Genomic DNA, 15,290 nt, shown 5'->3' on the forward strand with positions numbered 1-15,290 from the left:
GATTTGCACATTCATTTTACAGTTTTTGTGGAGGAACTTAATCACCGAACGATACTCGACTTTTTCCATTTCTCCGAAAACACAAAATTTGCTATCCGTTATGAATGTTGGCGATCATCATGACAATCTTTATCTTATCTGCAGCAGCGCGGAAAAGCTGCACAGATGTTGTATTGAACCTAATTCTAAAGTTCTTTAAACAAAAATTTCCTCTTCCTGGATCTCGCTTTCCAAATATTTTTCCTTGCAGGTTGGGTTGAAGGAGAGCATATCTGGATTCATTTCATATCATCGCAGCATTCTTACTTTTGTATCAAGGGAGAGGTTGTGACTCTTGAAGAAGGCCCCCATCCGATTGAAGGTGAATCTAGCTTTTCCGATGTGTGCTCTAATCTCCTGGTCGTTGGTCCATTCTTCATTTATTATGGTGCCGAGGTAGTTGTAGTGCGTTACTCTTTCTACAGGGGATTGGTTGACGTAGAGTTAACCTTCTGTTATCCTTTTCTTGCTAATTATCATAAGCTTTGCCTTCTTAACGTTTATATTGAGCCCATATTGTTGACTGTAATACGTGATTTTGTTCATAAAGACTTGTAGGTCTTCTTCTGCATATCTGATGTTGTTTAGCCGGTAACCATTTAGTAGAATACCTTTTTCAGTTTCGTGCAAAGCTTGGATAAATATTCTTTCAGAGTACAGATTGAAGATTGGATGAGACAAAATACAGACTTGCCTCACTCCACGCATGATTTTCACATAGTCGTGTTCACCTTCAACTCTGAGATTTGCTGTCTGATTCCAGTAAAGATTTCTAATTATTTTCAGATCTTGGTTGTTAATTCCTGCTTCTTTTAGTACTTGCATCATATTGGCGTGCTGTACTCGATCAAACGCTTTCTCGTAATCAACCATACATGCGTATACGTCTCAGTTGACGTCTCTGCATCTCTGGAATAAGACTTGTACTGAGAACAAAGCCTCTCTAGTACCAACAGCATTTGTGAACCCGAACTGGTTGGGGAAAATTTGACTTTCACACAGCTTGTAGATGCTCTTATGAATTATCTTTAGGAACAATTTTATTTGAGATGAGATGACTCATGAGGCTTATAGTACTTTATCGTTTAACTAAAACACACCACAAAGTCCGAATTGAATTCCCGAAATACTTTTTTGTTACTTCTTTTTAGCAAACGATTTGTCCTATTTACTGTCTGATATTTTACTATCAGAGTAGTCACTATCTGAATTGTCTATCCGAATAATTAGAGGCCGGACCTCATCTATAACTCGCTCGGTTTAAAAAGACTGAACCATTATGTCTTCCGTATGTCTAATACAATTTTGCCATTTAATTACTATTTAAATGGGAATAAGCCACAATTAAAGGTTAAAATACATTTATTGACGTTTCAATTTCCACTTCGGAAATCGAGAACGATTTCCGAAGTGGAAATTGAAACGTCAATAAATGTATTTTAACCTTTAATTGTGGCTTATTCCCATTTAAATAGTAATTAATTTAAAATGCCACAAGAAAATAGCTTCAGAACAATTTTGCCATTGTTCTGCTTTTATTTGTTCTAGCGATTCTTTCCATAAACTAAGAATGATAGCAGCATCTGTTGTTTTGGATGCATGTTTATCATAAAAATTTTTGGCTATACCCCAAACTAACTAAATTGCATTATAGTGGCAATGGTAGGGTGGAAGTCGAAGGACTTCATGGGTAATATTTCAAGAGCCATTTGATCAGTAACAAATTTCTTTTGAACTTTGTGCTCTCCGAACCTTTAAAGTAAATCGACTTTTAAAAATATGTCACTTTGATAAATTTTCTTTTCTGTCAACCACAACTTTATTTCTTCTTTTGTCCAGCTGCTTGAAGGAAATCTCTCTTCTACTCTTGAGTGGTAGGATGCATTATCCAACACTATTATGGATGAAGGCTCCATTTTTTTTAACAAATTTTCTTCAAACCATTCTTTAAAAATATTTGCATCCATATTTCCATGGTAATCACCTGTATTCTTTGTGGACGAAAAAATTTAATTAGCGTCAGGAATAAAACCCTCATCATTTCCAGTATGAAGTATAATGTAGCTTTTACCATTACCGGAACTACTAGAAGAATCACATTTCGTGTTGCCATCTTGCCAGGATGATTTTGACATATTTCCTTTAGCGAAAATCCAAGTTTTATCTAAAAATACAACTTGCTTCGGACTATCAGACATTTTATTGTTCATGTATTTTCCTAAAAAATGCCATGCCATGTTTATTATTTGTCTTTTTATATCGAAAACCTAAATGTTTCGGCACTCTCCACAAACTTGTTAAACTAATATCACACAGTTCCTTGTCTTTTATTTTTTGTAACACAGCACTAATTGTTACATGTTCTTTGGCTTTATACATATTATACACTCGCGATCATAAAATCCGGGTCATCTTGAAAATTTCAAGTTTCTTAAATATTTTTGCCTCTGGTGCAGTAATAACCTTTTTTTTGGCTAAGTTATTTTTTATTTGTCATCAATGTTTGTTTTGAAAGAAAAAAAAATGGTTTTTTATTGTTTTTATTGAAAAAAACAGAAAACAAATCAAATTGTTGATAAAACAGACATACGAAAAAAAAATGGAAAATACAGAACGTGGTAAAATGTCAGTGAAATTTCAATGACTAATATCGTGTATTGCTTCCACTTACTCTAATAACCTCTTGCAGACGACGGGGCATACTCTCAATTTTTCTCTGGATTACATGTTGTGGTATGTTATTCCACTCTCTCACTAACAGATCCTTAAGCTCCTGTGCGTTGTTAGGAGGAGGTGTATGGGTTTGAATATGTTTTTTTAAATCGTTCAAGAAATGTTCGATGGGATTTAGGTCCGGAGACCTAGCTGGCCAGGGTACCCTCGTAATTCCAACTTCGTCCAAGTATTACATACTGATCCTGGCAACGTGCAGTCGCACGTTGTCCTGCATAAAAACGGCGTTTTCTCCAAGCCCTGCCATGTTGGGGATAACATGTTCTTCCGGAATCTCCGTAATGTACGTTCGTGCAGTTAGGGACCCATTTTCGATGAAGGGTAATTCTGTGTGGAAGTCGGAAGATATACCTCCCCAAGCCATGACTGAGCCTCCACCAAATGGCATTCTTGGAGCAATGCAAGCTTGTGAAAATCGTTCATTAGTTCTCCTCCAAACTCTTACACGTCCATCGGATCCAACACTTTGATAAAATCGTTAATCCCCCAATGCGCGTATTGTCGAGCAAAAGCTAGTCGGGCAACTCGAGGCACCCGGCGAAGTGGCGGTCCTCTAGCCATTATCCGAGAAGATAGTCAAGAAGAACGAAGTCTTCTTCTGACTGTTGCAACACTAAAATTGCGATTTCGTACTTCCTCTAGACGATTTTGATGCATAACCGCAGTTGAGGTCCGGTTTCGCAAAGCCTGAAACACAAGGAAACGGTCATCTAGTGCCTTGGTCGTTCTTCTTCGTCCAGAGTCAGGTCACCTGGTTAGCAAACTTGCCTCCTGAAAGCGTTGAAGCACTCGTTGAACCGTAGAAAGGCTTACGCCAACAGTTCTTGCGACTTGCCGTTGAGTGTGACTGTCTTCCACAAGTGCAACAATTTTTGCCGTTTCAACAACAGCCAAAGGCATTTTGTCAAAAAATAAACACTAATAATAGCACTAATAAACACTAATGGTGGTAATAATAAACGTTTGTCCGTTGCATTTGAACAGAAAGTCGAAGTACAAACGAGACATTTAAAACAAGAGGAGTTACAGGTAGCGTTCATTTTGGGAAGTGTGCACTTTACTGCGAAATCGGCACTATTGGAATTCTTTGTTACAAAAGAAACCACAGCAATTCTCAGAAACATGCATTAGTTTGTATTTGTGTTATTATTATTTACGATAAAGCTCGTTAACAATGAAATATCGGTGATTTTCAAGGTGACCCGGATTTTATGATCGCGAGTGTATATAATATTTTTAATTGCAAGTTTAATTGACTGGTGCAAATTTAAAGTTTCTGGATGTAGACGATTTCTCTTGTTTACTTTATTTATTTCATCCTCACTCATTTTATTAATTCTTCGGAATGTCCTCTCTGAGATACCGCAAGCATCGCATGTGCGTTTCTTAACTGCCATAACAGATGTCAATGGACCCATATTATTTTTTTCCAAATTAAAATATTTTTCGAGTTTAAGAACTAAACGCCATTCTTCTGGAGATAACACTCTACGTTTCGACTGTATTTTATTTTCTTCCGAATTACTCATTTAACTTTAAAGTACCGCTTCACTACACTACTATAAAAAAAATAGGTACTTATATACAACTACTACACCCTAAAAAGGACGAGGGTTGTAAAACAAACGAAATAATCGAACACAAATTATTTAACAGCCAATGCTAAACAAGCATAAACACTGCATTGATTGTGATTGCAAAAACCGTTCGCATGTTTCAAAAAAGATTTTTGCTGATTATGTATTTTGCTAAATTATTAAATAGCACCAATACAACCTACGACCATTAATTAATTTTTAACGATAAACAGAATTGTAATATGATGAAAAGTTTGAATTTGATCTACTTTGTCGATAACAGAAAGATATTTTTAAATAGCATGAATCATTTTTCAATGATTGTGTGATTTTAAGAAAAACATTACTAAACCAATTTTTAAAGTGTGTATAAAGGAGATTACAATTATTATGACACATGGTACTCCTTATTTTTCAAATAATATGTTCTTGTAAAGGCATAACTTTGATTATTGGGTAAACCTACAGTATACGATACGCCAGAAGAAATTTAAAAAAATTAACATGTAATAAATTCACTGTCTAAATAAATATTTCGTATTCGTACTATTGCAATAAAATATTAAAACCAATAAACGATAACTTGTTGAGCAGCGCTAATTGACACAATAGAGCAGTAAAATTTTCTTCATAAAGGTAGTGTAAAATATATCGCCGCTTATCTGGCCCGCTAGTAATAAAGTTACCAGCATTTAATTGCAAAGCGGTCTTCTTAGGTAGAAAATACTTTATACACTTTTATAATTTTATTAATATATTATATATATTTTTTTAAAAACTCGAAAACGACTTTTAATTTCGATTTAAAATATTTGTATGAAATAAAATAAAATAAATTAAATAAAATTCAATAAAATTACATAAAATTAAATCAAGTTAAATACAAATAAATAAAATACACTTAAGTTATATAAAATTATAAAAAATTATAAGTTGAATAAAAATAAATAAGATTAAAAAAAATTAAAACTTAAATAAAATTAAGCAAAATTCAGTAAAAGTAAAATTGTAAAAAATTATAAATGATCATAAAAAATTATAAATATATTAAATTAAATTAAAGACAATTAAATAAAATTATGTAAAATTAAATAAAATCATATAAAATAAATAAAATTATAAAAATTCAAATAAAATTACAAAAAATATATAAAGAATTATAAAAATTATATAGATAATAATGAAAATGGATATGATAAATAAATTCTATATTATGTTAAACACATTTTAAGAATTATAAAATTATTTCAACAAAATTTTTAAAGAAAAAAATTAATTTTTTAAATTTTAAAGTACTTAAATATGTAGTGGAATTTCATTATCCTAGATATGATAATAACACACTATAAGAAGTATTCACTTCTGTCGTCCGGAACTCTCCAAGTGCCAGGCTATTTTTTTTTTAATTCATTATGCTATCAACAGCACATAACACATTAAGGGAAGTAGTAGCAGGGCTGCGGATAGTAGTACTTCATTTATCTGAAGTTTTTGAAATAAAGCATTTTTTTAAAACAAAGCTTTGCAGCTTTTGTTCTTGCAAGCAACTCAAAATCTTTCGAGAGGTTTTTAAATATTCAATTTTAATTTCACTCCTGTTAAGTCTCCCAAGGTATGTATTTTATACCCAAATCCTTCTCCTGCCTCCCTGCTAAAACTCTTCTTAAGCGAAGCACCCAGAATTACCTGTGAACGATACCTTGAGTGCTTCGCAGAAAAGTTATTCTTCTCCTTGCTACTTCTTCTTTATAGCTCTTAAAGTCTCTCATGCGCCTTCGCTTCCCTTAAAAAGTCATTCCTGCGTTTCTCATTCAGGCCCAGTCTGTTCCATGTCATTATTCCCAGTACCTATAGGTCTGTTTCCGCATCGTCCAGGAAGTGTTTTTGGTCTTCCGCGTGGTCTCTGTCTTACAAGTTTTTCAAACATCTATTTCGGAAGCATGTTTTTTCGGCAAAACTATCTAGGGCATATAATTTTTGAAGTGAATACTTCTTATCGCTAGGTATGATGTTTTGCACAGGCCAGAAATCCTATTTAGCGTATCTCGAAAAATCGAAACGAAAAATAAAATAAATTAAATAAAATTAAATAAACATAAGTGAAATTCTAAAGATATTAAGGTTAAGGAGAGAGACATCGATAGGAGAAGAGCAGTTTGGATTTATGCCAGGAACAACGGATGCATTGTTTACGTTGAGACAGTTGATTAAGAAATACAGCGAGAAAAAAAGACAGCTACATTTGATATTTATAGATCTTGAGAAGGCGTACGACAAAATTCCTAGACAAGAGCTATATAGATGTATAAGAGAGATGTAAGTAAGGCTCGTGAAGGATATTTATGAGAGAGTGTACACCAAAGCAAGGACTGCTGTTGGATTGAACGAGAGTTTTCCAGTGACGGTTGGTGTGCACTAAGGCTTTTCACTGAGTCCTTACCTCTTTAATGTTGTTATGGATGTACTGAGAGAAAGTAAGGGTCCATGGTCGATGCTCTTTGCTGATGATATCTTGTTAGTAGAGGAGAACAAAGAAATGTTGCAGGAGAAGTTGGAGCGTTGGAGAAGGGCTAATGAAGACAGAGGACTTAAGGTTAGTAGGTCGAAAATGGATTATATGTGGTTGGGAGGACGAGGAATGGTTGGGGACGTAGAATTACGTGGAGAAAAGCTAGGACGAGTAGGAGAATTTAAATACCTGGGCTCCTACATAACGGAAAATAGGACACTAGATCGAAAAATTGTCCACAGGATACAGGCTGGTTGGTTTAACTAGAAGCGAATGAGTGGGGTACTTTGTCATCGAAAAAGCGGGGAAGGGCTGAAAGGAAAGGTATACAAGAGTGTGGTGAGACCTACATTGATGTACGGCGGTGAATTGTGACTTATACAGATGATCCAGGAAAAGAAGATGGAGGTGACAGAAATAAAAATGTTACGGTGAATGTTGGGTAAGACTAGAAGGAACAGGATCAGAAACGAATTGATTACAGAAAGAGCCGAGGTGACTACAGTCTCAAAAAAAGATTCAAGAACAAAGACTGCAATGGTTTGGTCATGTCAGACGTAGAGATGAAAACTATATGGGAAGAAAGATAGAACTGTTAGAAGCTGATAAAAGAAGAGGTAGAGAAAGGCTTAGCTGAAGAAGACCCGATGGACAGAAAGACAGAAATGAGTGGCAACGAATAGTAAGGAACAGCGACTCCTGAAAAGGGAAAAGCTGAACAAGGAGAAGAAAAATAAATAAAATTATATGAAAATCATTAAAATTAAATAAAATTCGATAAAATTAAATAAATAAATAAAAGTATAAAAAAAAGTTATAAAAATGAAATAAAATTAAATAAAGTTATAAAAAATGATAAAAAAATTAAATAAAATTATATAAAAATTGAATAAAATTAAATAAAATTGAATATAATTGATTAAAATAAACAAAACTTTATTTTACATTTTTTTTTAGTCGGTTATAGATAAGTATTTACCAATGGAAAGTTTTTAGTGAAAATTAGTTAGGTAATATACCTCCCATTATTCATGATTCTTTTTAGAATATAATGATAATCAAAATGAAATAAATACAAGATAATAATGAAAATGTATATGATGAATAAATTCTATAGGTAGTATGTTTAACAAATTCTGAAAATTACAAAAAAAAAATTTTAAAGAAAAAATTAGGATTTTTTAAATTTCAAAGAACTTAAATGTGTAATGTTATTATAAAAAATATAACACGCTATAAGCAACATTCACTTCTTTTGGCACTTCCCAAGTGCCAAATACAAATGATTTTCCATTAAAAAGCTTTGCAGTTCAGCTTTCTTTGAAGATGTATTTGGTATCTTAGTGAGCTATCGAGTATGATATGAAGCGCTGTCAAGCACTATTACACTATTTGGCTCCAATTTTGGGATCAGTGTTTTTGATCCTATCTTTATCTAATTTTGAAAAGTTTTCTCATAGCAGCTCATGTTCCGACCGGTTGTTTCCAATTACTTTTTTAAAATTCCTATTGTAGCGTATATTGTAGTTGCCAATACTTTTATAAGAAGTATGGTTGTAGTTGGTTCTACCAATAATTTTTTATCGAAGCCGAATTTATTTCATAGTTTTGTGGCTTCACTGACATTGACACTTTCTACAAAACTAGTGTTGTTATCGTATGCAATTTTCAACCACATCGTCCCCCGAACGCCACATCACTATTCAAAATAATTAAATTTCAGCAAGTGACGCTCTACACTACTAACGAACTGCTTCCCAACTAAAACGCTTAGCACAGGCATCCAGGCGGTTGTAAAAAAGATAAGATAAGATGGGACCAAATTTCGTCGCATTTAAGGCGTTCTACAATATATGTTACCGCGACTATACATTTTTTACATATTTTGGATATACACAATAAAGTTTATTTTTTATCCAAACGAAATACTATACGAATACGAATAACCCAAAAATTATATATCAAAGAAAAAGAAACAATTAATACTTTTAATGGTCAAATTAGATTTAAACTTGACGTAAAACTACAAAAAATGTTGAAAACCTTATTTATTCAACTCTAGCCATACGCTGATTTTGCTCTGCAACAAACAAAAAACTTTGAGTAACATTTCTAGTCATCTTCTTATGTTATTTTGATGTAATTTCTTTCTAGAGTCTTTCCAGATTGGCAATGGGTGTTGAATGAGTTAGACTTTTTACAAAGGCCCGTACAAAATTATGGCGAATCGTTAAATCCAGTTAGAAGTGATTTCTATGGTATTAAATATTCTCAGCTGCATACTTAGGCCATTATCCACTTAAATTTTTTTAAACCTTTAAACACTTTAATCTGATATTTGTAAAAGTGTACAGAACTTGTGCATTTATCAGTATTTATGAAAACCTGTACAGAATTTGCTTATTTGCTAATATTGCCACTCCCTATTTATTTTTACGCGAACAGTCGAATGTAAACATTGGTATATTTTCGAAAATCTAGAACGTACTGTTATTATACCGTTTACTTTCTTCAATTATTTATTTTTCATTGAAATAAACTTTAAACAATTTCCAGAACTGGCTGGTGTAGCAGCAGCTGCCACTGTTTCATCGAAAAACAGCGAGAGGAGGAGAGAGCGGGAACGAAAGAGACTGTTAAGGAAAATAGAAGTAAGTTTTTTAATATTTAATATATATATATATATATATATATATATATATATATATATATATATATATATATATCTGTGGCTTGGTACAAGAAGTGCCTAAGTCACTTTTTTGCACTTTTGACATTTTCGGTCTAAGTGTCTTAAAAAACCCCAACGGTTTCAGTGTAAAACATGCCTAAGTCTATCTAACCTTAAGAATTACATTTTAAAATCAAGAAATAGGTACCAATCTCTTAAAGTCTCGTTTAAAATTAGTACTAGAAATACCTATGTAGACATAGTTTTTCTGGTTAAACTGAAACTTTGTACAAGAAATGTATAAGTCGACTTAGGCATTATTGAGATTTAAATTTTTAATGTCAGAACTGCCTATGTCGTAACAGTCACTTTTGCACCGGCAACATCGCAACGTTTGCATAAGGGTTATTTTATATTTGAGATTCGTGTAGTCTCTATGACAAATTTGAAGATAATAAAGTGCTCGGTTTGTTTTTGGTTTTTGCCATTAAATTGAAGTTATTTTTGTAACTAAATTAAGTTCGGTATAAAAAATTGAAATAGACAAGAAGTGTATACAATGTATTAACGAGGAAAAACTTTAGAACAAATTTGTATAAGGAATTCTGATAATGGTAAGTTGATTTGATTTGATCTCAACTGGATTACATTGACCATCTATAGATACTAAAACATACGAAGATTATGAGGACGCTGACGTGCACAATAATTTGTATTTGTCTGATAGTTCAGATGTTTGTGAACCATCCCATGCTTCGTCATCTGGTGATGAGTTAGTTGAGAGTCCTTCCAATACTCGCATAATAAAGGCAAAGGAAGAAATTTATTGACAAAAGAAAAGAAAACAAGGAAGAAAAAAAGAAATCCAAGTGATTGGAAGCGTAATAAGCGCCGGGATGCAAGGAATAAGGGAAATCCTTATTTTTCAACGTCAAATAAGTTTGTTCCTGGAAAATATCTAAAACCTGCTTGCTCATGTAAACAGAAATTTTATGCACTAGACGTAAATCCTCAAAATCAGTTTATTGTTCAGAATTTTAATGAAGTTGAAAAAAAGACTCCGACACAATCGCCAAGCAAACACAGTTTACACATTTTTATTTTGTAAGTAATGAGGGACAAAAAGTTAAAGTTTGCCGTACTATGTTTTTAGATGCTCTCGATATAAAAACAGGAAAAATAAAAGTATTAGCTAAGAAGAAAAGAGACTGTACAAGTAGTATCTGCTCTGAAGACCAAAGAAGAAGGCATAGACGAAAACAGAAAGTCACTGACGAAGCAGTTACAACAATGGAAGACCATATTAAAAGTTTTCCATCGTATGTAAGCCATTATTCAAGATCGCATTTTATAGGAAAATATTCGCCGAAAAATTTAACCTGTCATTTCACCCTCCTTCTAATGATACTTGTATAAAGTGCGATCGGTATAATTCATTAATTGATACAAGTTATGATTTGCAAGAACAAGCAGTTCATAAAGACAATTATAGCCAGCATCGTGCCATAGCAGATCAAGCATACAAAGAGAAGAGTCTTTTCTATTGTGGTAGTTAACAATCTCGTTTATAGCGTTTTCGTATGGCTCTTTCTTTTTCCTTCTAAACGTCCTTTTTTCTTCTCGTCTAAGATTTTCCTAGTCTTCACAAAACAAAGCATAGTAAAAAAACAATTTTGAAAATAAAAAACTTTATTGCGCTTTTCTAGTTAATAAAAAGTTGTAACTACAGTGGGTTGTAAATAAAGCCATGTTTTTCATATTAATTCTATTTGGATATAGATGCGTGGCACTGCATATCATTCACAAGTATTTCATATGATGGTACGTAATTACGGAGGGCCAAACGCAAGCATGAAGAGAGATGTTCGTCAGTTAGCCGATTACGATATTTTGATTTCACTATCTTCATTTGGGAAAATGCAGACTCACATAAGTATATTGATCCAAAGAATGCTGTGAGCTGCAGAGCTACCTGTCTCAAAGACGGATATTTCTCAGACGATATGAAAGACCAAAATTTCGTATCGGTCGCTCTGGATTTAAGATGTACCGGGTGGTCCAATAAGCCGATCTCTCGGCTATAAATCAGAAACTATTCATGTTATAGCTTTAGGAGAAAAAATTCCTTAGTAAAAGTGGCCAAGAGAAATCGCTGGAAATAATTTCCAAGTTTCTGGGTTAACCGCTAGGGGGCGTAACCTGTGAAGAAATCTTTGAAAAACAGTTTTTTGGAAAATATGCCCAATTATACCAAGTGATAAAATAAGTAAACTAGAAAGAGGCCTAAATTCTGCATAAAGTTGTTCAAGTACTTTTTTTTTATTTTTTCAAATAAAGGGTGAGGGAGAGTGGGAAAGTATTTGTGGATAAATACCTATAACTTTTGTTTGGATTAACCGATTTTAACGAAATTTGTGTCATTAGAAAAAGTGTGGATGAGTTAATTTATATCTACTATTCGCTCCGTGCGTGACCATGGTAGGGGTACTTTGAAACGATGCCAGCGTGCGTAGCGGCGAAATATGACAAAATTGGCCCTACTTTTTTACGCATAAATTTTATCAAAAATGTGTGCAAATACATATTGCGTATTTAATTGTGCTAATAATAGCAAAAATAGTAAGTGTAGTTTTTATAGGTTCCCAAAGATTACATATAAATTAGAGAAAAGAAAATGATGGATCCGTGCTAATAATATGAAAAAGTAAATATCACAAAACTTCATTTTTATGCAATTAAAATAGGACAAATTTAAATAATCTATCTTAAATGATATTTTATAAGGCTTCAAGCTAACTGCAGAGTGCCTGATGACTTTAGCTTTTATATTATAACTTTTACTATTACTGTTTTTAAATATATGATCTTTCACTTGAAAAACTTGATTTGTCAGTACTAGATTTTTCCCTTTCTTTTCCGTTTGTGGTTGAAAAGATATATTATGATGAATTTTGAGAAACCCAGTTTTTAATACTACATTTATTTTGTACATAAACTAAAAAATATAATTAAAAAGTTAATTATTAATAACTGTCAATTTCGCATATATTTAACAATGTCAAACATATGTCATATGTTTAACCTGAAAATTGGTATGTAGGTCCAAAACTGTCAGATGAAGGCGGAAGGTGTCGCGTCAGTCACGCACGGAGCGAATAAAATAATTGCATTTAGTTTTAATTGTCATAGGTATAGGGTACTTTCAAATAGAAAAAATTAAAATTTGTTTTTTTTCAAAATTTTTAATAGAAATACCTATTTATTGTAAATTATAATGAAACTGGATTAAATTCATAATAAAATGGCGCAAACCACATGTTAATATCTTTTGTCAAACTCGAGATATGGATAAAAACGCATAAACATAAGTAGGTATTGACTCACCCTGTATTATATATAAAATTAAAAATAAGTCAGTAGGTACTTTCAAAATTTTTTATAGCAGAAGAATCTTAATGTTGATACCTATTTTGACCATTAATATTTCATATGATTAAAAATAGTTTTTTCGAAAGTAAGAATTTGACGGGGAGTTTATATTGTTTATTTATTGACAGCAGTCAAAACATTGTTAAGAAGTGTTATATATTATAATTCGAATTAAAGATTGCACTTTTTTCAATAGATATTAATATTGGTAATATTAGTAATTAATTACCAGTATTAATAATTCATGATGAGTATATCAAATGCAGAATTGTATGATATGATTGGAGTTTATTTCGAATGTCACCAAAATGCCCCTATTGCCTCACGTATATATTCTGTAAGATATCCTGACAGGAGACGTTATGGCAAAGAAGTATTTGAAAGAAAGGCAAGAAGATTAAGAGAAACTGGTAGTTTTCGTCGTCCTTTTTTTAAACGACGTAGCAGAAGTATGACCGAAGATAATTCAATCAATGTTCTTGCTTTAATTCAACAGAATCCACATATAAGTAGTAGGCAAATCTCTATAGAATTAAACATACCTAAAACTACTGTTCTAAGGATTTTAAAACATCACAGGTTGGTTTTTCATATTATAAAGTGAACGTTTAGGTCACAAACTTGGAATTCCCTTTTAACTTTAGAATCAACTGTTATTTTAATATTCGGATAAAAACGGCAACACGGCGCTTTTATCCTTTTATCCGTTTTTTAAAAATACTTATGCACGATTTATTTTGTGAAACAATTGTGGATTTTTCAAGATTTTTTGAGTTTTAGTAAATATAGTGGTTTCTGTTTCACCAATATTTGTTGTTCTGTTTTTTAGACTGCATCCTTATCATGTAGTTCTCCATCAAGCTTTACTTATGAGAGAGATTTTGATGCAAGGCTGGATTACTGCAATTGGATGTTAGGTCTACTAGAAGAACAACCGCATATCATGTCAAAGATTTTGTGGACAGACGAGGCTACGTTTAATAGTGCGAGTGGTGTTAATCTGCATAATATGCATTATTGGGCTGAAGAAAATTCGCACTGGATACATGAGGTGCAGGTTGAAGGTAGATGGAGTCTTAATGTTTGGTGTGGTATAGTTGATGGAAAGATCGTAGATCCATATTTTTTTGATAGAAGTTTAAATGGCGAAACATATTTGGATTTTCTGGAAAATCAGTTGCCTGTTTTATTGGAAGATATTTCGCTTCAAACAAGAAGAGATATTATATTACAACATGACGGGTGTCCTGCGCACTTTTCCAGACGAGTTCGAGATTATTTGTATGCAAGTTATCCAAATAAATGGATTGGAAGAGAAAGTATATTTTCATGGCCAGCTAGATCTCTAGACTTAACATGTCTGGACTTTTATCTATGGGGAAGATTGAAGGGCTTAGTGTACCAAACTCGACCAACTACGCGAGACGACACGAAACAGCGCATTATAAACGGAATGTACCCTGTACCCTGTGTAGGAACCCTGTACCTATGATAATTAAAACTAAATGCAATTATTTTATAGTAGATATAAATTAACCCATTCACACTCTTTCTAATGACACTAATTTCGTTAAAATCGGTTGATCCAAACCAAAGTTATAGGTATTTATCCACAAATACTTTCCCACTCTCCCCCACCCTTTATTTGAAATTTTTTTAAAAAAGTACTTGAACAAATTTATGCAGAATTTAGGCCTCTTTCTAGTAAACTTATTTAACACTTGATATAATTGGGCATATTTTCCAAAAAACTGTTTTTCAAAGTTTTCTTCACAGGTTGCGCCCCCTAGCGGTTAACCCAGAAACTTGAAAGTTCTTTCCAGCGATTTATTTTGGCCACTTTTACTAAGGAATTTTTTCTCCTAAAGTTATAACATGAATAGTTTCTGATATATAGCCGAGAGATCGGCTTATTGGACCACCCGGTATATCTGTCAGTTTTTTTAAATCAGCGAATCGTCTTTCAAACTCACCATGAAGTGTTTGCAGCTCCGTTTTGTAATAAACATAATTTAAATAAGCGGCTACCCTTTTTTTCAACGATGGAAAGTTGTTTAAATCCTTTCTGCTAATTTGATTAATCAATAATTTCAATTTATTGATAAAAGACTGTATTACGCTCATCATATCGATAATTGTTTTATTTTTACCTTGTAGTTCAAAATTAAGGAGGTTTAAATGATTTGTTAAATCTGTTAGGAAAGCTAGAGCACTGAGCCATTTTTCGTTTTGAAGTAGATGAGTGTCGACTCCTCGTTCTTCTAAAAAATAAATTATTTCGGGAAGTAGCTCCTGGAACCTATCTAAAAATTTTCCACGGCTCAACCACCAA

At 32.7% G+C, this 15,290-nt stretch overlaps 2 protein-coding genes across 5 annotated transcripts in view; one reads left to right on the forward strand and one right to left on the reverse strand.

The window, feature by feature from the left end:
- LOC140434589 (peptidylprolyl isomerase domain and WD repeat-containing protein 1) overlaps nt 1–15,290 on the reverse strand; it is a 78,032-nt gene that overhangs the window by 20,655 nt on the left and 42,087 nt on the right. The window lies entirely within an intron of this gene.
- Nucleotides 1–15,290, forward strand: part of LOC140434592 (DNA-binding protein Ewg-like) — a 52,258-nt gene that overhangs the window by 7,157 nt on the left and 29,811 nt on the right. For all 4 annotated transcript variants that reach the window (XM_072522965.1, XM_072522967.1, XM_072522968.1 and 1 more), the window contains one exon: nt 9,415–9,509. In XM_072522965.1, coding sequence (XP_072379066.1) covers nt 9,415–9,509 — 95 coding nt within the window. The remainder of the gene's footprint in view (nt 1–9,414; nt 9,510–15,290) is intronic.

The sequence above is a fragment of the Diabrotica undecimpunctata genome, chromosome 2 (assembly GCF_040954645.1).
Source record: "Diabrotica undecimpunctata isolate CICGRU chromosome 2, icDiaUnde3, whole genome shotgun sequence".
NCBI lineage: Eukaryota > Metazoa > Arthropoda > Insecta > Coleoptera > Chrysomelidae > Diabrotica > Diabrotica undecimpunctata.